This window comes from Canis aureus, chromosome 8, assembly GCF_053574225.1.
Source record: "Canis aureus isolate CA01 chromosome 8, VMU_Caureus_v.1.0, whole genome shotgun sequence".
In the NCBI taxonomy this organism is placed as follows: Eukaryota; Metazoa; Chordata; class Mammalia; order Carnivora; family Canidae; genus Canis; species Canis aureus.
Window position 1 is genome coordinate 37,620,825 of NC_135618.1, and position 23,870 is coordinate 37,644,694.

General features: G+C 59.5%; 1 protein-coding gene across 2 annotated transcripts in view; it reads left to right on the forward strand.

Annotated features, from left to right (window-relative positions):
• The window catches only part of RAB11FIP3 (RAB11 family interacting protein 3), a 78,310-nt gene extending 56,660 nt beyond the window's left edge, over positions 1-21,650 (forward strand). The window contains exons 5-15 of one of the 2 annotated variants that reach the window (XM_077905921.1): positions 3,122-3,271; positions 4,864-4,998; positions 8,959-8,994; positions 12,181-12,274; positions 12,996-13,099; positions 16,492-16,632; positions 18,616-18,697; positions 19,388-19,525; positions 19,699-19,854; positions 19,992-20,132; positions 20,213-21,650. In XM_077905921.1, the coding sequence (XP_077762047.1) occupies positions 3,122-3,271; positions 4,864-4,998; positions 8,959-8,994; positions 12,181-12,274; positions 12,996-13,099; positions 16,492-16,632; positions 18,616-18,697; positions 19,388-19,525; positions 19,699-19,854; positions 19,992-20,132; positions 20,213-20,326 (1,291 nt within the window). In that variant the 3' untranslated portion in view covers positions 20,327-21,650. The remainder of the gene's footprint in view (positions 1-3,121; positions 3,272-4,863; positions 4,999-8,958; positions 8,995-12,180; positions 12,275-12,995; positions 13,100-16,491; positions 16,633-18,615; positions 18,698-19,387; positions 19,526-19,698; positions 19,855-19,991; positions 20,133-20,212) is intronic. The other variant, XM_077905920.1, reaches the window with a different exon arrangement.
• The last annotated feature ends 2,220 nt before the right edge of the window (positions 21,651-23,870 follow it).

Below are 23,870 nucleotides of genomic sequence, written 5' to 3' on the forward strand. Positions count from 1 at the left end.
AGACAGAGAGAGAGAGAGAGAGAGAGAGAGAGGCAGAGACACAGGCAGAGGGAGAAGCAGGCTCCATGCTAGGAGCCCGACGTGGGACTCGATCCCGGACTCCAGGATCACGCCTTGGGCTGAAGGCAGGTGCTAAACCGCTGAGCCGCCCAGGGATCCCCCACACTGTAGCCTTTTTACACCCGGCTGCTTTCCCTTAATGTCATGGCTGTTGAGGTCTGTCCCAGTATTTGTGCATGGCTGTCCGTCATTTGTTTTACTATTATCATTCTGTTGTATGAGGTGGGCTGCAGCTTTTTAACTCATTGCTGGTGGCCATCTGGGTGGTTCACTCTGGCTTTCTGCACAAAGCTGCTGCTGCAAGCACCTCATGTCTTGGTGGCCTGTCTGTCCCTGGGAGGGGGTTGGTGCTGCGTCTGCAGCATGCTTGTTGGGTTGTGGGAAAGGTACAGGCCGGCTTCTCGCAGGTGCTTAACCTGCCAGCTGCCAGTGGGGTTCTGGTCACTCCCTTTCCTCAACCGCCTGCTCTATGCTGCTTTTTTGAGCTCCTTTTCTTTCTTTCTTTCTTTTTTTTTTTTTTTAAATTTATGATAGTCACAGAGAGAGAGAGAGAGAGAGAGAGAGAGAGGCAGAGACACAGGCAGAGGGAGAAGCAGGCTCCATGCAGGGAGCCCGACGTGGGATTCGATCCCGGGTCTCCAGGATCGCGCCCTGGGCCAAAGGCAGGCGCCAAACCACTGCACCACCCAGGGATCCCTTTATATATTTTGGATGTGGGTTTTCTCTCTGGGTTGTGAATTACAGGGATGTATTTCCTGCTCCATAGGTCACCTTTTCACTTTCCTGCAGGTGTCTTTAAGGAACAGATGCTTTTAATTCTCCTATGGCCTGGTTTAGCCATTCTTCTTTTCTGGTTATCACCTCTGTATAGTTGTAGAAATCTTTGCTTACTTTACGTCACTATGATGTTCACGTTTGTTTTCCCTTAAAAGCTTTATTTTTTCATTTCTATATTCAGATCTGCAATTTCTCTGTGACTGATTATTTTTGTTGGGGTGTGAGGTAGGGGTCATTTCCCAAATGATTATCCGGTCGACTCAGCCTCAGTTTTGAAAAGATTCCTCCTTTCTTCGCTGTCTGGTATCACCTTGGTCCTGTGGCTAAGTGTGTGTGGCTCGGTCGGGAGCACGCACGCTGTGCTCTCTGTCCATTCTTGGATCAGCACAGTCTTTGTACTCGAGCGTGTTGTGGATTGAACTGTCTGTCAGTCCTCTAGCCTGGTTCCTGACACGCTGTGTTGGTGCCATTGGCCTTTTGCCTTTCCCTGTGGGCTTTTTAATTTTTAAATTATTTTTATTATATTTATGACTTTTTAAGATTTTTTTATTCATGAGAGACACAGAGAGAGGCAGAGACACAGGCAGAGGGAGAAGCAGGCTCCATGCAGGGAGCCCGATGTGGGACTCGATCCTGGGACCTCAGGGTCATGGCCTGAGCCAAAGGCAGATGCTCCACCACTGACCCACATGGGCGTCCCACACTGTGGGCTTTTTTTTTTTTTTTTTAATTTTATTTATTTATTCATGAGAGACACAGAGAGAGAAAGAGGCAGAGACACAGGCAGAGGGAGAAGCAGGCCCCATGCAGGGAACCCGATGTGGGACTTGATCCCAGGTCTCCAGAATCACGCTCGGGGCTAAAGGTATCGTTAAAACCACTGAGCCACCTGGGGTGTCCCCACTGAGCCACCTGGGCTGCCCCACTGTGGGCTTTAGAGTCAGCTTGTTGGCTTCTGGAGAAAGGCATCTGCAGGGATTATGGTTAGGGTTGTATTGATACAGATTAATTTGGGGAGAATCAACATCTTCATAATATCAGGTCTTCTAGTGTTTGAACAAAGATTTTTGCTTCATGTATTTGTTTTATTTATTTATTTATTTATTTATTTATTTATTTATTTATTTGGGAGGGAGTGGGGAGGAGGGGAGAGGGGGAGAGAGAATCTCAAGCAGGCTCCACACTGAGCGCAGAGCTCGACACGGGACTTGATCCCATGACCCTGAGATCATGACCTGAGCTGAGACCAGGAGTCAGACACTTAGCCAACTCCATCGCCCAGGTGCCCTCATTTATATGTATGTAATCATATTTACAGATATGCTTCAGAGGATGGTATGAAGTGCTAAGATCACCCCCATTTCAGTTCACTTGGATTTCATTGTAACTGAAAGCGGGTGTAAGACCATGGGATTTGTCTGTCGTGGCTTCAGGACTGCTCCAGGGGTGTGTGCATTTGTGGGTGGGAAGTTGGAACCAGTTCTGAATGTTGAGCAGCCGCGTGGGTCTGGGGCACGTGCACAGGGACCCAGTTCCGTCCCTCACTCTGCCTACAGGGCAGTCACGGCTCCTTGAGGCTCCCTTTCCTCTACTGAAAGGGGCAGCTCTCAGGTTTTTGCGTGGATTAGTGGTGATGAGCTTAATCCAGCCCTGGTGGAGGCTCTGAGGACGCCACAGCTGTTCTCTGCCCGTGGTGAAGCCCTGGGTTTCCGAGCATTGGCCCAGGCTCTGCCAGCACCTACCCGGTCCCATGACCTTGTACTCTGGAGGGTGGGTGTGGAGGAGTGCTCTCCTTAGGAGGAGGACAGGTGCTAGCAAGCCCTTTATTTTCCCTTGTTGGAGTCTGTTATTCTGAATTTTACGTCGCAGCAGAAGTCTGCCCCCATGCTGGCCAGCAGTCGTATGAAGACAGCAGCACCTGGAAGAGGCCCGGGGTCTGTCTGCAGGAGACGTGGGCCTGTGTCTGCAGCTGAATGCCTGATGTGGAGCTGCTGAGAGAAGTGGGGTGTGCTGGACGTTCACAGCAAACCCCAGATCTCAAAGACGTTTTACAAAATAAAGAATATAAAATACTGCTTCTGAAAAGATATTTTGGATACGTTGGAATAAGTTAAAATATATTGTTAAAGTCACTTTCACCGATTCATTTACTCCTTTCTAACACATTTGCTAGGACATTGGAACTCAGACATGTGGCTCGGGCATGTTGTGCTGGAAGGTGCTGTCACCCCTTTGGTTCTAGGGCCACGAGTCACAGCGAGTCCCTTTGGTTTTGCTTTTGCAGATCCCACCTGCACAGCCAGTCCGTCGTCACCGTGATAGGTGGCGAGGAGCATTTTGAGGACTATGGCGAGGGCAGCGAGGCAGAGCTGTCCCTGGAGACCCTCTGCAGTGGGGAGCATGGCTGCAGAGACCCCGCTTTCCCCACCCCCAGGTAATATGGCCCTGCTCTGCTGGGATGTGTGTGTGTGTGTGGGCAGGGAGGGGGAGAGAGGACGTAAGGTCTGCTCTCAGCAATTTCAGTTATGTAATAGTGTCGTTACCATGTTTTATATTCAGTCCTCAGACCTTATTCCTCTTGTAGTCGCAAGTTTGAACCCTCTGATCCACCTCTGCGGGAGGCTTTAACATTGGGGATGACTCTCTGGATTCATTTTCTTATAATTATCAGACATCCCCCAACTGTGTGGGAAGTTGTTGCTCAGTCAGCTGAAGTGCTAGGTCTAAACGGTGGACCTTCACTCCAGGAGCTGGGTCCTCCCCGGCTCGCCTTCCTCTTAGGGCCTCACTTGTGTCTAGACGAGGACCTGGCAGCCTTTGGCTGGTGACTGGCCCTCTGAGGACCTGCCTGGCCCCACAACTGGTCCGTGTCCGTCGCCTCTCCCCTCTACGGCCAGTTCTTGAGACCCTCTCTCTTTGCTGACACCTGAAGCCACATATCTCTGACCCCGCAACAGCAAGGCCCTTGTGTTGCCCAGGCTGTTGCCCTGGCCCAGAGGACCTACTGGCCTGGGGAAGGGCCTCTGTGGCAAGTGCCTGGGAGTTGGTGTGAGTGAGGCGTGCGGGTGCTTTTAGCAGCTTTCCTCTCCGAACGCACACTCGTGGTGGTGGTGATGCCGAGGTCGAGGACTGGGCACTGCTAAATACGTGTCTGTCCAGGTTGGGAACCTTTCTTGTCTGCTTAGTCTGTGCCTCTCTCAGGTGTGTGTCCCCCCCCCGCCCCCCCCCCGATGTTTCCCTTCCACCTACCTTTACGTGGAACTTCCAAGCAGGCTTCCAGAAGCCAGCAGGCCCCAATGCCCCAGGGACACAGCTCCCTCTCTGCTTCATCTTCCCTCAGCAGGTGCCCTGCCAGTGCCCTGAAAGTCCACTGAGATTAGATCACAGGGAGGCAAAGAGAATCCTGAGTTTTGTTTTGTTTAAGATTTTATTTATTTATTCATGAGAGACACACAGGGAGAGGCAGAGGGAGAAGCAGGTGCCATGCGGGGAACCGGACATGGGACTCGATCCCAGGACCCCAGGATCAGGCGCTGAGCTGAAGGCAAACGCTCAACCACTGAGCCACCTGGGTGTCCTGAATCCTGAGTTTTTAACGAAGGCCTTCAAGATGGCCTAATTCTTGGTGACTCCTCGTGCACTCTTAGTTCAGCAGGGGTGGGCTTTCGGAGCTACAGTACAGCAAGTAGAACCCCGCCAGTGCTTTGCTGTCCCACACTGACGTGTTTTCGACAAAGGGGAAAGCAGCGTGTCCAGTCGCTCACGTCCTGCTAAGGAAGGGGTTTTGTTTTAGAATGGAGCCGATGGGCTGCACCTGTTTCCTCCGAGCACCTGAGCAGGAAGGAACAGGTGTGTGGCCACGTCCCCCACTGCTCCAGCCAGTCCTGAGGTGGCGCTGAGGGAGGTGGGCTCCCAGCGGTCCGGAGGAAGAGCCAGCGTCTCCCGTAGCCAGGGCCCATCCACGGGGTCGCAGATAACCTGGTGGGTCCTCCCTGTCTCCTGAACTGACGCTTCTCGTCTCTCTAGCACCGACCCGCTTGCTGCAAAGCTGCACAGCATCCTCACTGATGAGGCTTTTGAGTTTTACTGTAGCCAGTGCCACAAACAAATCAACCGCCTCGAGGATCTTTCCGCTCGTCTGAGTGACCTTGAAAAGAATAGGTAACTGGCTAGTGCCTGGCCTTGCTGTTCGTCCAGCGGGAGGGACGCTCGCCCCCTGCCCCGCATGCGCCAAGCCTGTGTCGGGTGCCCTCTGCCCCTGCTGTGTGCATGCCTCCATCTGAGCCACTGCCGCCGACCCCGGGTGGAAACAGCCTTCACACGCTGTGGGTCCTGCATGGGGAAGTCCGTGTGAGGCAAAGTCTGCACCTAGAAAGAGCAGCCTTCCTCATTTTACTAAAGGAGTCACATGAGAGGGCTTTGTGAAATGTAAAGTAAGCTTCGTCTTTAAAAACAGATCTGGGTCCAAGTCCCTGCTCCGCTGGTTGGGTATACTTGGACCCCCCCCCAAAAAAAAAAAAAAAAACAGATCTGGAGGGGCGTCTGGGTGGCTCTGTCCCTTGGGCCTCTGACTGCTGATTTTGGTTCAGGTCGTGACCTCAGAGTTGTGGGATCAAGCCCCATGTCAGGCTCCACACTTGGCGTGGACTCTGCTTGGGATCCCCCCACACCCCCTCCTCATGATCTCTTGCTCTAAAAAACAAAAACAAAAACAAAAAAACCCCACACATTTGTAAAGAGCTTCCAGGAGTCTGTTTAAATCAGGTGAGCCTTCCCTTGGACCTTTTTTTTTTAAGATTTTTTTTTATTTCTAAGTATTCTCTGCCCCCAACATGGGGCTCAGATCCACAACCCCGAGATCAAGAGTCCTGTGCTTCACCGACTGAGCCGGCCAGGTGTCCCCGCACCCAGTTCTGTGAGGCCGCCTCAGACCCTGTTACCACGATACCCACCTTTACTACCCTGGGGTCCAGCATGTGCCCGCCGCCCCGGCCTTGGTCCCCGTCCTGTCACTCGGTTCCCGTGTGCGTCCGTGTTTGCCTCCCTCTCCGTTCCCTGCACCAGCCTGCTTAGGCCAGAGCTCGGGGAGGAGACAGCCCTTTTGCTGGCTCCCCACGACTTGACAGTTGAAGAAAACGTGCTTGAGTAGCTTGTGCCTATGGGCATGTCCACTGAGCACGTGGTTGATGAAGCTTGTAGTGCAGGTAAGCCCCTGGGGTCCGTTGGTGGTTTCCCACAGCAGCACCCGCCTAGTGGACAGGGTGGGAAGGGGTGCTGTGGGCCCCAGGGCGGCTGTCTGCGGTGAGCTCTTGAAAGAAGGGGCCTCGGGCTGCTGCTGCTGGGAGGTAACATGAGTTGTGGTAGGAAGAAAGCCATCCTGGTCGGCAAGCTTGCAGGAGTAGTCCTCTAGAAACTGCTGCCTGGCCAAGCCAGGCCCTCCCGGTGGGTCCCCATGGCTGGCAGCCCTGTTGGACTGCTCACCTGCCTCTGGGTCCAATGCACCACATTCAGTATCTTCAACCTTTTTCTTTTTGCATTTTTTTTTTTTTTTAAGATTTTATTTGAGAGTAAGAGAGCAAGCAAAAGAGCACGAGCAGGGGAGGGGGCAGAGGTCGAGGGAGCAGGAGCCCAGTGGGGCTTGATCGTGACTCTGAGACTGTGACCCCAGCTGAAGGCGCTTCACCGACGGGGCCCCCCAGGCGCCCCCAACCTGTTTTTTTTATGTTCTGTGCAGCACCCACCGCACAGACTGGAATCCAGCAAATGCCCAGTCGAGTGCAGAGGGATCTTTGTGGCCAGTCGGCCGCTTCAGAGCAGGGTCTGGGGGGAGGTCCCCACAGTTCTGCTGAGAACCTAGCCTTCCAGGGAGACTGGGGGGAAATGTGGCCTTTACTGACTCCCAACAGCTGCTGGCCTCTGTCGCAGGGAAAACTAGCCTTTCATCCTGTGTATGTAGCTGGTGCCCAGAGCTCCAGGAAGGCCCCTCCACCTGGCTGGGGGTCACCTGTGCTCCCCGTGCAGAGGCTGCTGTCCTGCCTCCATGGGTTCCAGGCCAGGAGTGCCATCTCTGTATTTGATAGTAAGCACAGAGACACGTATCTCATCTCTCATTATTTATGTATTCCTGAGACACAGAGAGAGGCAGAGACACAGGCAGAGGGAGAAGCAGGCTCCATGCAGGGAGCCCCACGTGGGACTCGATCCCAGGACCCCGGGGTCACACCCTGAGCTGAAGGCAGATGCTCCACCGCTGAGCTCTCCAGGGGTCCCTCATTCCTGGACACTTTAAAATATCTTTTTTTTTTTTTAAACATTTTTTTTTTTTATTTTTTTTATTTATGATAGGCACACAGTGAGAGAGAGAGAGGCAGAGACACTCCTGGACACTTTAGAAGTGATCTTTTGCTGTGTTGACAGCCTGCTGCAGGACGGCCTCAGTCGCCTCTGCTGGGCCTTTTGAGGGGAGCCTGGGGCGCAGCTCAGTGTGGCTCCAAGTCCAGCCCCAGCCGTGCTCCAAGGAGGACCCTGTTGACATGGGCTCCTATGCCGTTAACACTGTTGCTGTAATCAAGACACAGCTGTCAGGAAATTTGTCCCAGACGCTGACGTTACGGAGATCTAGGTCTTGCTAGTTGGTTTCCCTGGAGTTGCCACAAAATAGATGTATTGGGTCATAGTTTGTGGACGGCAAAAGGTGATTCAGTCCCACCTGTATCTGGAAGCTTTGATGTTAAATCTATCTTCTCCCAGTGAACCTCAGAGCGTGCCTCTAGGGATCCTGCTTTTCAGGGACCCGGGAGCCTCCAGGAATACAAGTTGTTTTGTAGAAATTAACAAGAATATTAAGAAATGAAGAGTAATAGGTCTGTTTTCAAATTATAAACCCCCGAGGTGGCCTGGCCGGGCTGTCTGCACGGGGCCGACATGCACCCCGAGTCTGTCCTGTCCTGGTAGGGCCAGGAGTCCGGGGATGCTAGGATGCACAGTGTGGTGTCACTCGGGGTCCTGCCAGGAGAGGGGAGCACACAGCAGTTTGAACCGGGGACCAAGCGATGAGGCGCGGTCTGCTCAGGGGAGGGAGCTCGCGACAACAGCAGCTTCAGGGAGCAGCCCGCCACCAGCACTCAGGGCAGGCTTGCCACGGACGCCCCTCGGCACCCCGCCAGCGGGGCTTGGTGGGTGCCTCCCCTCCAGACCCTGAGGCAGTCTGCTCTCTGGCTGCAGGAGGCCCCCCAGGAGGGGTGTCCACAGAGGCATCCGTGGCCCAAGGCTCGCAGAGCCCTGAGGGCGCCGCTGCTGCCGCTGGGCAGGGGCAGGGGAGGTTCTGGGGTGAGAGGGCCCACATGTAGCCGAGGGCCCGTGGACACGGGGTCCCTGTGGCCCCCTTGTACCCGGAGAGCACGCAAGAGAGATCGGGAGGGGGCCTACATCCGATTCCACGGAACAAGTAGGAGGGACGCGCCTGGAGGTGGGGCGACCTGAATGGGTAACTGAGGCAGCGCATTCCTCCAGGGTAGCCCGGGCCGGGGGAGTGGAGGCCCGTCGCGGTAAGGGACACGAGGGGCCTGCTTCCAGTGCTGGAGGGGCTCATGTCTTCTCTGGCTGAGGCCCATAGCTTAGCAGTCGCGTTCAGAAATAAATCAAGGTAAGTTTGGCCTTTCTTGCCATTGCTGGTGCTTCCGTCAGCTGGACGACATGTGATTGACCGTATTTATTGCCCCAAAGTGGCCGCAGAACGGGCCTCCGAGTCACGGCCGGGGTGGGGTCCTGGACCATGTTGGTCCAGTGCCTGCGTTATGGCTGATGACGAGACCTCCCGTTGCCAGCAGGCCTGTGCCTCTGTCCATGGGGCATCTGATGGCCAGCCATGGCGGGGAGGCGTTGGGCCCCGGCAGCCGCTGGGCCCGGGCTGCAATCCGGTCACAGCTCCATCTGGGGCTTCTGTGGGAGAGGCCTGGCCAAGGCCCTGGGAGCCCCGGGGCTGGTGCTCCGCGTACGCGGCCGACCTTGGGCCTGCTGGGAGAGCCCCCAGCCCGTATCTCTCCAGCCTGCTTCCTGTTTCCTCCCGTTCCTCCCTGTCTGTTCTGACACGATTTTCCTGTTTATTTTGATTTTACACAGTCCAGCGAAGCGGCTCTCCAGCAGGAAGGTGGCAAGGTAGGAGACCCCTGGCTGCTTTGAGACGTTCTCCTGAAACGGGTCACTGATCGTAGCTTTTTAGAAACATGTTTGGAAAATACTCTTCTCCAAGGTATTGTTGTAAACCTGTGCAAGTCACTTCTCGTGCTCTGGGACTGAAAATAATTCTTGGGGGTGGCTTGTGACAAGAGTGACCGCTGCCGTGGGCAGACCGTGCCTCGCGCGGGGAGGTTTGTGCTGGAATCTCCCAGCTCACCAGGCCTGTGCTGCGAGGTCCCGGAGGGCACGGCGGCATCCCCATGCGTGGCTGTCGATGAGCCCATGGCAGTGTGAGTGAGGGTCTCGGCGAGGCCCGGACGTGGGTTCTGGCTTGCCCGCCCCGCCGGCACCACAGCGAGGAGAAGATGGCAGAGACGTGAAGGACACACTTTGGTGGCCGTCCGTGCGGTGGGAGGTGGCGGCATGGCCGGGTTCCCTGCCCCTGCCCGGCTGGCTCAGCACAGATCATACGGGCCGCGGTGCCAGTGCCCCCCACAGGACGCCGCACAGTGCGCTCTCGTTTCTCAGGCCTCCGCTTCTAGAGTCGGTTGGCTGCAGTACTGCTGCTTGCCCCGCCAACTATCCCCTTGCCAGCCGTCCCTCCTTGGCCGTCTTTCCCCAGCCATCCCCCCTCTCCCAGCTGTGCCCCCGCCTGCCAGCCATCCCCTCCCCGGCTGGCCCTCCCCTGCCATCCCCCTGTCCACCAGCTATCCCCCCCCAGCCATCCCTCCTTGCTGTCCCCCATCCACCGGCCATCCTTCCCCAGCCATCCCTCCCTACCGTCCCCCCCAGGCTTTCCCTCCCCTGCCATCCCCCCATCCACTGCCCATCCTCCCCACACCATCCCCCACCAGCCATCCCTCCCCTGCTGTTCTCCTGTCCACCAGCCATCCTCCCCCAGCTGTCCCTCCCCCGGTGTCCCTCTCCAGCCGTCCCTCCCCGCCATCACCCCCAGCCGTCCACTCCCCCCCCCCCCCAGACCTCTGCCTTTTGCACAGCCACTCTGTGGTCCCAGGCAGGGGTCAGCCACAGCCCTGCCACCCCTCCCCGACGCCTCCTCTCTGTTGCGGGCGTGTGGACCTCCTGTGTTGCTCTTTCTGTATAGAGTCCTAGGGCCTAGGAGCCAGCAGAAGCAGAGGTGAAGGCCACCAGCCCCCCTGTGCACTTGTCCTCGCCCTCCCCCGGATAGCAGGGCTCCCAGACTCCTAGGAACAGGGCGTTTGTTTCAACCACACGCAGATCACCAGTCCTCCCTCTGCCTGCCGTGTTCCACCCCAGATGGCTACAGGGCCTGAAACCAAGGAAGGGAGTGCTCTCCCGCCGCCCCCCGGCCTGCGCTGCCTCAGCTCAGGCTCCGCCTGCCTGCTCCTTTGAAACCCCCTCTGAGAACGTGATCTTCCCTTCGCAGACACCTGGTAGGAAAGCCCCGTCCACAGGTGTTTGTAGTCCCTGTCCACAAATGGCCTGTTCTGCATTCTGCACGCAGTTGTCTGCTGCCTCTTTGTCCTTAAAACCAGCACTAGAGTTCTAGGGAAACTCAAAACAGCTGGTGCTTCCACGTCTCAGTGTCTCAACCTTTGCCTGCAGCCCTGTCGCCGCATCGTGGGGTTTGGACCCACCAGCTCTGGCCTCTGCGACCGGGCTGGGGGCGTGACCCAGGTGCAAGTGGCTCTGGGGTCAGTGTGCACATGAGGACCTGGAGGTGCCAGCACAGAGCCGGCCTCAGGACAGGGAAGCGCCAGCAGGACCTCCACGGGGCAGCTGCGCGGGCACAGCGCAGGAGGCCCCCCTTGGGGTGTATTAGGGTGGATTTGCACAAACACCTCCCCAGCATGTGCCTAACGTGCTGCCATCTGCCTTCTGGGAGCTCAGGACGGGTGACCCCAGGCTGTGGCTTCTCTGCAGGCTGGTCTCTGGGGCTGGGCTGGGCCGTTTCCTGCCCCAGCAGTGACATCAGGAGCTCTTGTTTGGGCCAAAGTCACAGGCGTTGAAAAGCAGCACTGGACAGAACAGGATGACCTTTGGGCTCTGTGTCCCTCAGGGAGTCCGAGGACATCCACAGGAGGGTGCTCCGTCGCACCCAGGACGCGTCAGGGGACTTGGGATCCCAGGGGCAAAGATGCCCTTCAAACAGTTCTCAGAAAAACTTAAGAAACGCACAGCGTCAGTGAATACCAAAAAGGAGAGAGAACTTGTGTGGTGATAACGTGGAGACGTTCGGTATAATGTCTAATAGCATCTCATTGAATTCTTAGTCTGCGTTTGGTCCTTGATGGGAGCTGTTCACACATGTCCTCGCTTACAGCTCATTGTGGCTTGTGATCCCCACTTCATAGGCGAGTGAGGCTCAGGGAGGTCGGTGGCTTTCTCAAGGCCCCACAGCTCTGAATGTCAGGCTGCCGAGTTCGGGGCCCGGTCGGCACAGGGGACGCGCCGCAGGCACTCTGCAAACGCCCTGAGACGTTTACGTGCAGGGACATTAGAGCTGATACACTGTCTCAGCAGCCAACAGGACTGTCCCTAGAGTGACTGCAAACGTGTTTGCTGAGCACCTGCCAGGGTGCCGGTGGCTGAGGAGTGAGGGCAGGAGTTCTGAGGGTGCAGGGGTCCGCACAGGCCCACGGGGTGCCTGGGCCGCACAGCCCCTGGCCTGGCCCCCAGCGCTGCCCCTGGAGCCTGCTGCCACAGGGGAGCGTGCTGTCTCTGCCCCTCCCCGAGCTCGACCCCAGGGGACACCCCCACTCCCTCCCTGTGGCTGCCACAAATGAAGTAGCAAGAGCACATGTGGGGACGCTAGGTGTGCAGGTCATGGTCCTGAAGTCCTGTTTCCGGGGCCCATGGTGGAAGGTGAGATAATTTCACATCGGAGCGAGGAGTGACGTCGTGTTTTATGACCCGAGGACAAAGTACCCTCACCCATTAACTGCCAGGGAGGGAGTCCAGGAGGTCAGGTTCCAAAGAGCAGCGGGGTTCTCTGTGGCACTTGGGTCACAGCGTCCTGCCGGGACCCTGTTTGGTGGAGGCTGGGGCCCGGGGCTGCCCGGGTCTGGTTCTCACATCAGCCTGCACACTGGAAACGCTCATGTTGACAGAACCCCTGACCCTTCCCCTTTGTGTACTGCTCAAGGGCCTCGTCTGTACTGTCCTGTTGTGTCTTCTCCACAGGCACTTGCACCAATCGGGGGCCCTGACCATGGAGTCCCTGCAGGACCCTGCCCCAGACCCCGTGGAGGGGATGGAGGAGGACATTGCTGACAAGGTAGGGCCTGGGCTGTGGCCTGGGGGACGGGGGACAGGGCTGGCTGCAGGGCTGACAGGGGTGGTGCTGCCACCGGTGGCTGATTACATTCTTCACCAGCCCTCACGTCGTCCAGCAGGTGTCCTCAGGGCCCCGGGGCTGGGGGTGCAAGGGGAGAGGTCGCTTGTACCCCGTGTTCATCTGTGGGCCCATCAGTGCCCTGGCCCTGGAGGCAGGATGTGAGGGTGCTCTGGGTTCAGGGTGCTGACCACAGAGCCAGTGGGGCTGGGTTCCCCCGGCGGCCTTGCTGTGGAAGGGGTGTGACAGCACACGGTCACCTCCTCCCGTCCCCCCATGTGCTTCTCCTCCCATCCCTCCCATCTCCCCCTTGTGCTCCTCCTGCCTCTCGTCCCCCCCACATGCTCCTCTTGACTCCCGTCTCATCCTACCATCCATCTCATCCCCACCACGTGCTCCTCCTGCCTCTCGTTCCCCGCACAAGCTCTTCCTGCTATCCCTCCCGTCCCCCCCACGTACTCCCTCCCGTCCCCCCCACGTGCTCCCTCCCGTCTCCCCTGTCTCCCCAGCGCTCCTCCTCCTTCCTTCTGTCCCCCCCCGCATGCTCCTCCTCCGTGATTGAGATGGGCCTGCTCCAGTGCAGTGGACACGGCCTCCTGAACAGTTGGCTGGGGATGCAGGCTGTCTTGCCTCCCGGTTCTGACACCCCTGTGTCACTACCAAGGTTGTGTTCCTGGAGAAGCGGGTGTCGGAGCTGGAGAAGGACACAGCTGCCAACGGGGAGCAGCACAGCCGCCTGAGGCAGGAGAACCTGCAGCTGGTGCACAGGTGAGGGGGGCTCTGGTCCTGGTTGCCTGTCGGTGAGGCCCCACCTCGCAGCCTCGGCCACTGCTCTGGAGCAGTCTCCTCATCAGCTGCTGGGAACCAGGTCAGGGGCCAGTGCCCCGGGCCTCCTGAGCGGGGTTCCCGCATGTTGCACTCTCCCCTGGCACCTTTCAGGCCCTGGAAGAAGGCGCGAGGGGAGGCACTACCTCCCCTCTCAGGAGCAGTGGGGCCAGCACCCCCGCCACCCACACCAAGTGCCAGGTAGAGGCTGGCCTTCGATGGAGGCAGAGGCCACGTGGGAAGGCCTGTGTCCCCGATTCTGAGAAGCTTTCCTGACCCTGTGCTGGAGGCAGTCTTGTTACTCTGGACGACTGCTGTGCTCGAGTCACCCACATCATCCCCATCCCCTCCCATGTGTCCTGGGAGGCAGATGCCCCTGCTGCCCCCAGCTTGCAGGCAAGGCACCGAGGCCCGGGTGAACTGGGGGCTGGACCACCCTGGGAGCAGGTGGGTTCTCGCAGGCACTTAGCGGAGGTGAGGAGACCGGGAAGTGCTGATGGAGAGGACGCACCGTGTGGGCCGGTGGGGCAGCACGCACCAAGGCGGACGGCGCATCACGGAGGCAGTGGTGTGACTTCCCCCGCCGGGACTTTGTGTTGTGTAACCAGTTGTGCCGTGCAGCCTATGAGCCTGGCTCAGGAGCGTGTTCTCTGGGTGGGCCTGGCGGGGCCTAGGTGCCAGGGGGACAGTCTTCTGGGGCTAGGATGGTGGAGATGCCCACGGGGGCGTGAAGGAGGCCCTGCCAGACACTGTGACCTCAGGGAAAGGCCCACCCCCCGCAGCCTCCGTGTGCTCGCTCAGCCCTGACTCGGCAGGTGGACACAGGCCGTGACACCCTCGCGTGGCTCCTGCAGGGGATGCTTGCGTCCCGGGTGCCACTGACCTTCCCGACCCGGCCTCCAGTGTGGGGCAGGCAGGCTGCTCTCTGGATGCGGAGTAGAACGAGTCGTCACGAGGTGCCACCCGGGTGTCACTTGCACGGTAGGAGCAGGTCCTCTGTGCTGTCCAGAGCCTGGGCTGGCCGGCTGCCCCCTGCTCTCACAGCACAGCTGGCTGTGTGGCCCGAGGCTGGGCTGTGGCTCTGCACCCAGCCTATGCCACATCTCCAGAGACGTTTGCTCTCCCTCCGTGTCCACGTCCAGGGAAACCTGGATGGGCCGCCCTGTCGTTTCTCCCGCTGCCTGGGGAGGCACCGTCTGTCTGATGGCACACACCAGTTACCCATGTATGGACTGGGAAGTCCACGCTCTCTGGCCCAGGGCGTGCGCGGCTCAGGCTGTGTCCTGAGCTCTCCTAAGGACAGCAGGTTCTGCTGCTTCTTGACGGTTCCTGGTTTTCACATTGTTGCCAGCCTGCTGCATGGCTGCTGCCCCTCTCCCCGCACCCCAGATCCCACACAGGCTCTTGTGCTTGGCTTTTTTTTTAAGATTTACTTATGGGGCGCCCAATGGCTCAGTAGGTTAAGTATCTGCCTTCAGCTCAGGTCATGATCTCCGGGTCCTGGGATCGAGCCGCATGTCAGGCTCCCTGCTTGGCAGGGACTCTGCTTCTCCCCTTCCCTTTGACCCTTCCCTCTGCACGTGCGTGCACACTCTCTTTTTTTCAAATAAAGAAATAAAATCTTTTTAAAAATTTATTTCAGAGAGAGAACATGCGTACACATGTGTGAGTGGGAGGGGCAGAGAGAGAATCTCAAGCAGACTCCTCGCAGAACAGGGAGCCCACTATGGGCCCTGATCTCATGACCCTGGCTGGGATCATGACCTGAGCCAAAACTAAGGGTTGGACACAACCAGCTGAGCCACCCAGGTTTCCCTCATGCTTGGTTTCTTGCTTTCTGGATCCCATGTTTTCTTCTTCTCGTGCTCATTGGTTGTCTGCAGAGGACATCCTGGATGGTTGCGGGGGAGTGGGGGATGCACAGGAGCAGGCTCTTGAGGCCTCGTGTGCCTGGGGCGTGTTGTGCACTGATCGTGTGGCCGGGTCTGGAACTATAGCCGGAAGCAGGGCTCCCAGGAACCTGGCAGGCGGGCTCTGCTGCCCTCTGTGGGGTCTGAGTTCTCCCCCTGGACGCCGGAGGATCTCGTTTCCTGTGCTGGCACGTGGGTTCCAATGTTTTCATCTCAAAGATATCCCTCAGCTTCAGGAAGGTTTTATTTTTTTTAATCTATTTTAAATTTTATTTATTCATGAGAGACACACAGAGAGAGGCAGAGACACAGGCGGAGGGAGAAGCAGGCTCTGTGCAGGGACCGGAAGCGGGACTCAATCCCGGGACCCCGGGTCATGCCCTGAGCCCAAGGCAGATGCTCAAACACTGGGTCACCCGGGCGCCCACGGGAAGGTTTTCAGAATGATTTCTCTATACTTTATTTTGCTTTATTTCCTTATTTGTCTGAACTTTTGTTCATCAAATGTGTTAAACCTTCTGGGACTTTCTTTTCCTTTTCATTACTTCCCCGTTCTTTAAGGTGGGCATGGAGCTTGATCTCAGAATCCAAGCTTAGCTCAAGAGTCGGACGCTGAATCCCAGAGCTGCCCAGGCACCCCATGTTTCTCTTTTTAAAAATATAATATCCTCGGTTTTCTCCTTCAACTCTCCTACTGAACTTAAAATTTTTTTCTTCTCAAATTGTCAATTTCTAAGAATTAGTTTCTAAATGTCCTCCTGACGTGCTGCTCCTGTTGCCTGGAGTGGTATCCACTGAGCTGTGAATTGTAAGGCCTTTCTCCTGCGCGAGGTCCTCCTCTGTGTTTGCATTGGCTGCATTGCGTCAACACACTTCCCATGGAGCTCCGTTCGCTCTCAGGTGTGACGCACCAAAAAGAGGTTGAGAAGCCTATGTGCGTGCACAGCTTGGGGCTGGGGCTTGGGCTCCGTGGGCAGGGCCTGGAGCCCTTGTCTTCAGGGTGGTCAGCCCTTGTGTCCCACAGCTGGGCGTGGTGGGCAGGGGCAGGGCCCCGGTGTGAACATTTCCTCTGTCCTCATGTTCTTGCAAACTCCTGCTCTCGCCTCTGCCGTGGTGACCTGGCTGCCCAGCCTGCAGTGTCGGTGCAAGGTGCTACCGGGGGTGGGCACCTGGGAGGGCTCCTATCCACGCACTGGGACTGCCTGAGAGCGATGGAGACCGTCCCCGCTGTTGGGACGTTGCCAGGGTTCTGAGGCCCTGGGTGCGGGTATGGGACGCAGGGGCCGTCTAGGGGGCACACGCTCTGTTTCAGAACATCCCCGACCACAGCTGTGGGTGGGAGTCTCCCCAGCTCTGCCGCCCCGCCTCCAGGTGGGCACAGGCAGGCAGAGCAGAAGGCCTCTTACCCCCCCTTCACCTTCACAGAGCCAATGCCCTTGAGGAGCAGCTGAAGGAGCAGGAGCTGCGAGCCTGTGAGATGGCGCTGGAGGAGGCGCGGAGGCACCGAGAACTGGTGTGCAAGTTGGAGCGGGAGCGGAGCATTGAGGTGGAGAGCCTGCAGGCCAGGTGGGGCGCTCCCCTGGGGCTGGCCTGGCTGCTGGGGATGGAGCAGGGTTAGGGGAAAGGGGAAAGCCCCCTGAGGAAAGCTGTCACACCGCTCCAGATGCGAGTGCTCAGACCCCGCGCGCTGCCATCCTCCTGGCCAGAGCACCAGCCCTTTCTGGGACTTGACGGAAGTGCCTTCCTGCTCCTATGGAGTTAAGCCTTTGAAAAGTCAGGAAGGGGGGTGCACGGCCTGCACACGACATCAGTAAAAGTTCGAGAGCAACGGCAGCCCCGCGCGGGGTCCAGGCTGGAGGGATGCCACCTGCGTACAGCGGGGCCAGCGAGCAGAGCTCTGAGAGTGTTGCTGAGAGAGAACCTGCATGTGTCGGCAGACAGGTGAAGAGGCTCCTGAGAGCCCACCTGAGAGCCCCCCAGAGCTCCTCAGGGAGGGGGGCATTTCATAGGGCTTGTGAGCTGAGCCAGAGCCGCTTTCAGAACTTGTGAGAGGACTCCATGTCTTGTGGCTCTAGCCCTCTCCAGCTCCTGGGGCTGGGGCACGTTGTCGTTACCAGAGAAGGGCTCGGTGCATTTTGCAGAGTTCGGCCGTGGAAGGGGCTGCACGTGGAGCCGTGCCGGCCATCTGGACTTGGGCCCTCCTTGCGTGCAGACGGAGTGGGGTGCTGCTCGGGGCCGGCGAGGCCCGGGCAGCTGGCTGACCTTGTTCCTGGGCCTCGGCGGTGTGGTTCAGTGTTCCTCCCCTGGGGCTCTGTACAGGACAGTACCTGCCAGGTGTGACGTAGACCGGGTGTCCTGACGCCCTAGGGGAACCAGGCAGGATTCCATGTCACTGCTTCAGAGCAGTCCTGCCGCCCACTCTGCGCCTGGGTCCGGTCAGCCTCCTGTACTTCCTAGGGGCTGGAGGGGGGCAGATCAGGGCCCTGAGATCAGCCCAGCCCAGAGGCAGCTCCGGCGTGGCCTCAGCCCACGGTGGTCAGTACAGGGGGCTGCAGGAGGCAGCACTATGGTGAGGACTGGAAAGGAACCAGCGTCCTTGGAGAGAGGCGGAGTCTGTGGCTGGCGCGGGGGAGGAGCCAGCGGAGCCTGCAGCATGTCCTAGCGTCAGAACATAGGGGAAGTGCTCAGACACATCCACACGGGCCACTCCCAGGGCTCCTGGTGGTCAAAGCCGGGACACTTGGAGTATCACACTGATGATAATACTGTTGGACCATAACCCGACGCGAAAGGAAAGGTGAGGACCGAGGAAGAAGTGGAGGGGAGCGCACAAGCCCTCCCTACAGAGGAATCCCAGATGATAACCTGGGCGCACGCTGGGCCCAGTGACCCGACGGGAGGAGACACCTACAGACGCACCTCACCGGGTGACCCGGCTCGGCATCACCCGTGGAGTCGTGTGGACCCAGGCGCCTGATCTGGTGACGAGGGCACCTCCCCTCTGTGACCGTCCCATCACGAGACACACCAGACACGCCCGGGGTGAGGGGCATCGTACCATATACGGGACCAGAACTGATCAAACCGCCAGGGTCCTGAAAAGCCAGAGGAGTCCTGCAGACCGCCAGCGACCAGGGGGACGCAGGAGACCAGGCGGCTGAGGGCCGTGTGGCCCGGGGGGCCCTGGGATGGGAAATAAAGGGAGACTGTGGTGTGGTGACTAGTATGTCCTGGGGTGGCCGAGGGCTGTGGCAAGGGCACTGCGGCAATGAACACATGCCATGCGGGAAGCTGTAAGGGGCCAGGGTTGTGTTTATGGTTTTATAAACCCAGAAGTATCCCCACGCCCAGAGTATGTTTAATCACCGTCCTGGCTTACAGAAGAGCTGGGCCCTCGGGTGCCCGAGTGGTGCATAAGGGCTGGGGTGTGTTGGGGAGCCTGTCTGCGTCCCCAGTGGCTCTCAGCAGGGCTGCTGAGACCGTGGGCTCCCACCCTCAAGGAGACACGTTTCTTGGGTGTGAGGTCGCAGCCTCGCTGTTGTGTCTCAGGCTGCAGCAGCTGGACGAGGAGAACGGGGAGCTGAGGTCCTGCACGCCCTGCCTGAAGGCTAACATCGAGCGCCTGGAGGAGGTGAGCAGTTAGCTGGGAGCACTGCGTACACGGGGCCCAGCCCCCAGCACGCGGCCTGAGGTCAGCTGGGCCAGCTGCAGGGCAGCCCCCCAGCCAGGGCTATGACCACAGGCCCGGAGGACGTGCTGCTCTGTAGAGCAAGCTGATGACGCTGGCGGGGACAGGCACAGCCTGGGCCTGGCCGTCACTTTGCTGGAAGGTGTTGGTCCCTGCTTGGCGTCCCATCTTTCCCACGGACATGGGACCCGTGGGTGCAGAGGTTCAGCTGAGAGGAACCTGCAGTCCGATTCTAGGCTGATGGCCTTGAGGGGCCGACCAGCTGGACCCTCGTGCCCTGTCCTGCAGGTGTTCACTCGAGAGGCCTTGCTCCCCCAGCCTCCCCTCCCTGCCAGGACATCCAAGACCACATGGGCTCTGGCTCCCGTGCGCAGTTTCCGCGGAGTGACCATGGGTCAGATCCTGGTCTTGCGTGGGTCGTCCCTGCCCTGCCTCCCCTGAGAAGCTGCCCCTGTGGCCTGTACAGCCACCCCACACCAAGAGCTCCCCAGGCCCACCTGTGTGCTTGCTGTGTGCACCTCAGCCATGATGGGGTGGCTCGCACGCACCCTGCATGTCCTGAGCCCGCTCAGGAAAGCTCCGTGGACAGGGCAGCAGGCAGGCATGTTGGCAGCCAGTACCCTACTTTCACAGGAGAAGCAGAAGTTGCTGGATGAGATTGAAGAGTTGTCCCTGCGGCTCAGTGATGAGCAGGAGAACAGGAGGAAGCTGGGGGACAGGTTGAGTCACGAGAGGCACCAGTTCCAGAGGGACAAGGAGGCCACCCAGGAGGTGAGCATGGTGCGCCCATGTCCTGAGACCTGAGGCTGGTAACCGCATCGTGCTGGGCAGGGGTGCTGGGCCTGAGGTGTTTGGGGAGGGTGGGCTTGTCATCTGCTTGGGACTGGCCTGGAAGCCGAGGGCAGAGTGCCGGGAGCCCTGCTCACCCCCGTGGTTGCCCGCAGCTGATTGAGGACCTGCGCAGGCAGCTGGAGCACCTGCAGCTTTTCAAGCTGGAGGCCGAGCAGAGGAGGGGCCGGGGCAGCAGCGTGGGCCTGCAGGAGTACAACAGCCGCACCCGCGAGAGTGAGCTGGAGCAGGAGGTCCGCAGGCTGAAGCAGGTGCGGGCAGACTCACCCTGCACCCCTGCAGGAGGGGCAGGGGCGTGCGGGGGCGGGTCCGGAGCCACAAGCCCCGTCGGGGCCAGTGCTGTGTGGGCTCAGTCAAGAATGACGCTGCTGTCCCGTCCCTGACCCAGGACAACCGGAACCTGAAGGAGCAGAATGATGAGCTCAACGGGCAGATCATCAACCTGAGCATCCAGGGCGCCAAGAACCTCTTCTCCACGTCCTTCTCAGAGTCCCTGGCTGCGGAGATCAGCTCTGTCTCCCGAGATGAGGTAAGGCCCGTGCAGGCTCGGCGCCCCGACGCGCCACAGTCTGTGCACCGGCCTGGCACTGACCATTGCTCTTCCCATAGCTCATGGACGCAATTCAGAAGCAGGAGGAGATAAACTTCCGCCTGCAGGACTACATTGACCGCATCATCGTGGCCATCATGGAGACCAACCCTTCCATCCTGGAGGTTAAATAGAGGCAGGAAGGCCCAGCCGGTGGGCCCAGCACCCCATCCGCACCCAAGAGATGGCCACAGTGCGCGCACAGCTGAGACCAGCGGCTGGGCTGGGGTGCATTGACGGGTCTGCAGAGGGAGAACAGTGGGAGCCCTGGGATCGGGGCCCATGCAGGAGAGGGTGGGACTGGGCCTACTGTCCGCAGAGATGCAGAGACCACATCTCAGGCTCAGGCGAGCCCTTCTGCGAGCTCCCGCCCATGTGGAGACCCCCTGCCGCCCTGCCCATCAGGGAGGAGAGGAAGGCTACATCCCCGCGGTGTGCTGCCCCGTGCCTCACCTGGACGTCACAGGGGCCCCAGGACCCTCTCGCCACAGGCGGTGCTGTGGGGAGTACAGGTGGGCGAGGCAGTGCACACTAGGGTCCGCTAGAAGCCGCAGGACCCGTCAGCTGCTCAGGCCATGAGCTGCCAGGCGCACTGCAGTCCAGCTTCAGACCCAGGGACCTCCAGGCCACGCAGCTGTTCCCACGGCCCAGACCCTTGCTGCACTAACCCCCCTGGGGGCCGGGGCAGGAACCTCCGCTCTGAGTCAGGACTCGCGAGTCGCTCCATGTGGAGTGTACTCTCGGGATGGGGTGCGGTGCGGGTGGAGAGTGGAGAGTGTCCTGGTGAGAAACGGCGCCCCCATGGCCGTGGCCACCCTGGGTGAGGTCCCGATCCCCAGGCCAGAGGCCCAGTGTCTGGAAGCAGCTTCCTCTGGGAGTTGGAAGCCACTGATGTGGCCGTCCTTCCCCGAGCCACGTTCTATGGGAGGCCGGGCGGTGCAGGTTGTCAGGAGCAGAGAACAGCCCCCCGGCAACGTGGGGCTTCCTTCGAGGAGGCCGTTGCCTGGCCCTGGTTCACCCCTGCCAGGCTCTGCCCACTGTGGGGGCTGCTGGGCCTGCCCCCACCCTGAGCCTGAGCACGGGCCAGGAGCCCCTGAGTGCTCCCGGGTGGGTCAAGGCCCTACACACAGGCTGGCCATGCTGTGTGCGAGGGCGTGTGTGAGGCGTGTGTGTGCGTGTGCGTGCGTGTGTGTGGGCGTGTGTGCCCCCTGCATCCTCCATCCTCCCTGTGGCCCACATTGTACACTAAGATTTAAGACGTTGCCTCGTATTGTACATTTTGGGGAAAGCCTTGGGTGTAAATCAGTGTAAACTTGCAGGAGAGATTTTTCTATCATGTAGAGTAGGTATTTTTTATAGATTGAAGGTTGATCAATTTTTTAATACTTCCAAGAGAGAAAACTATCTGTGTATACACATAAAATATATATATGTATGATAATAAATACTGGAACTCTGCTTTCCGTGCCCAGCTCTGTCCCGCGGACGCTGACGCAGGTCTGTTTCTGTGCGTCACTCAGCGGCCCCGTAACCATAAAGCAGAGTTGCCGGGAGGTGTTCCGCACGGACGCCCCGGCCTCCGCTTGCACAGTGACCCTGTCTCCTTCCCCGGGAGAAGGACTCTTGAGGCAGAGCAGTGGTGGTCTGTGTGCTCAGGGGCAAGGCCACGATAGTCTCCTGAGGATTAGAGCTGCCTGTGCACAGAGGTCCGACGGCCCCCCAGGGAGGGGTGTGAGGCGTCCGGCTGCAGGAGAGCCCTCCTGGAGGCCCCAGGGTGCCACCTCCAGGCTGCATACCGGCAGAGCTCAGCTGAGGGGCCCTCCTGGGCGTGGGGGCCACGGGGGCACATCACAGGCCAGGATGTGTAACCAGGGATCAGGGCCTGTGGGTCATGCAGATCACTCCCACCAGAACCACACACCCCGACAGGATTCGGCTCCAGGATCAGGAAGGTAGCCTGGGCAGCCAGGCTGGGGAGGAGAGCCCAGGTACCACTGTCATCACAGGGAGGACGATGAGAAGGTTCTGGGGGTGAGTGGGCAAGGCTGATTGGAAGTGGGAGTTGTTAGCCCGCGGCCCAGGCATCCACAGGAGCAGCCAGCGTGCATTTACCACCTTGCTCACGCTGAGCTACCTGTGTGTTGGACACAGATATACCAACGGAGGCCTGGGGGAGGCCGAGGACCCCACCCCCAACCCAGCAGGGCCCTGAAGGGGCTTGAGCCCAGATGTGCTGGCCACGGGTCAACGACCTGAGAGCAGTGGTGAATGGACACAGCCTGGCTGGTGATGAGCAGGGATCCCAGGACTCCAGAGGGTCCCCAAGGTCAGGCCTGGGAGACCTGGATGCTCTGTGGGGTGGCAGTGAGGGGGAACCTGGGGGGCTGTTGGGGTGTGGACACGTCCAAGGCCAAGACCCTGCCCAGAGCCACTTCCCTGCTAGTTTTCCAGGGTCTGGGGTGAGTGATACTGCAGGTCCCACCTGCGGTCCTAGTGCCCAGAGTGGACAGTTCCCTATGCAGGCGGTGCGACGGGCTCCCGTTGCCAAGCCAGTCAGTGGGACTTTTGCCCTGGTGCCCACAGGTGGGACCAGCAGAACTGGGGGCTGGGGACAGATGGCACTGTTGAGGCATTGGCTGCAGGCCCCAACCCCAGGGTCAGGTCGGTGGGGGTCCAGGAGAGCCCTGTCCCCAGCCTGATGCCCTGGGTGACCCTGGCCCTCTGCCTACCCTGTGCGTCTGGAGCCCACAGATGGAGAAGCTGGAAGCGGGGAGGACGCCTGGCTCCATCGGGTGTTTTGTTTACGCTCTTAAACCCGTAGGGGCCTGTGCACTGTCTGGCCCCCTGGCCGCCCAGGCCTGGCCCCTGCCCTGGGCTTCCCAGCCTCCCTGGCCCCCGGGGCACAGGGTGGGGCCGCAGAACACTTGGTGGAACTCCACCGTAAATGCAAACAGCAGTGCTCACTGCCAGCCAGGAAGCCCCCCTGCCCTCCACCCTAACCCTGAAGTGCCCCGGTCTGTCTTAGGTCAGCCCTTGTTGGTAGGGGACCGCTTGACCTTCCAGGTCTTGGCTCCTGGCGTGTGGGTGCTTGCCGTCCTGGGTCCTCCAGCTGTCCGTCAGTGCTGAAGGGAGGGCGCCCCGCGTGCCCCCAGCCTGGCTGCCCCAGCACTGCCCCTCCACCTGCTGGCAGTTCAGAGGCTGGGAGCTGCAGGCCCCAGGAAGGGCCCTTCCTGGTCACTGGCCGTGGGCGCTTCGCAGAGTGGGCACTGAGGGGTCACCTGAAAGCTGGCCCGAGCACAGGTCACGCACCTCAGCACGGTGTCCTGCACCGGCCTCCCGTGGCTCAGCATGCGTGTCCCACCGCGGAGGGTCCCTGTGCCCAAATGCCACCAGAATCTCCACTGTGTGAGGCCCTTGGGGTGTCTCGCTCACCGTTGCGTGCCAACGCCCGTAGCAGCACGGGCACCCACAGGATTCGCACAGGGGCACTCGCCCAAAGCTTCCAGCTGTGCCCCCAGCTCCCGGCCTCGGACAGGGTCCGCCTCGGACAGGGTCGCGGAGCAGCTCGCCCGAGACCGCCACGTGCTGGCTGGGCTCCCCGCCTCTGAAACACTGCGAGGGGCCTGGTTCAGGGCCAGCAGCTTCTGTGGGGGGCCACGTGCTTGTGGGCGCCGGTGC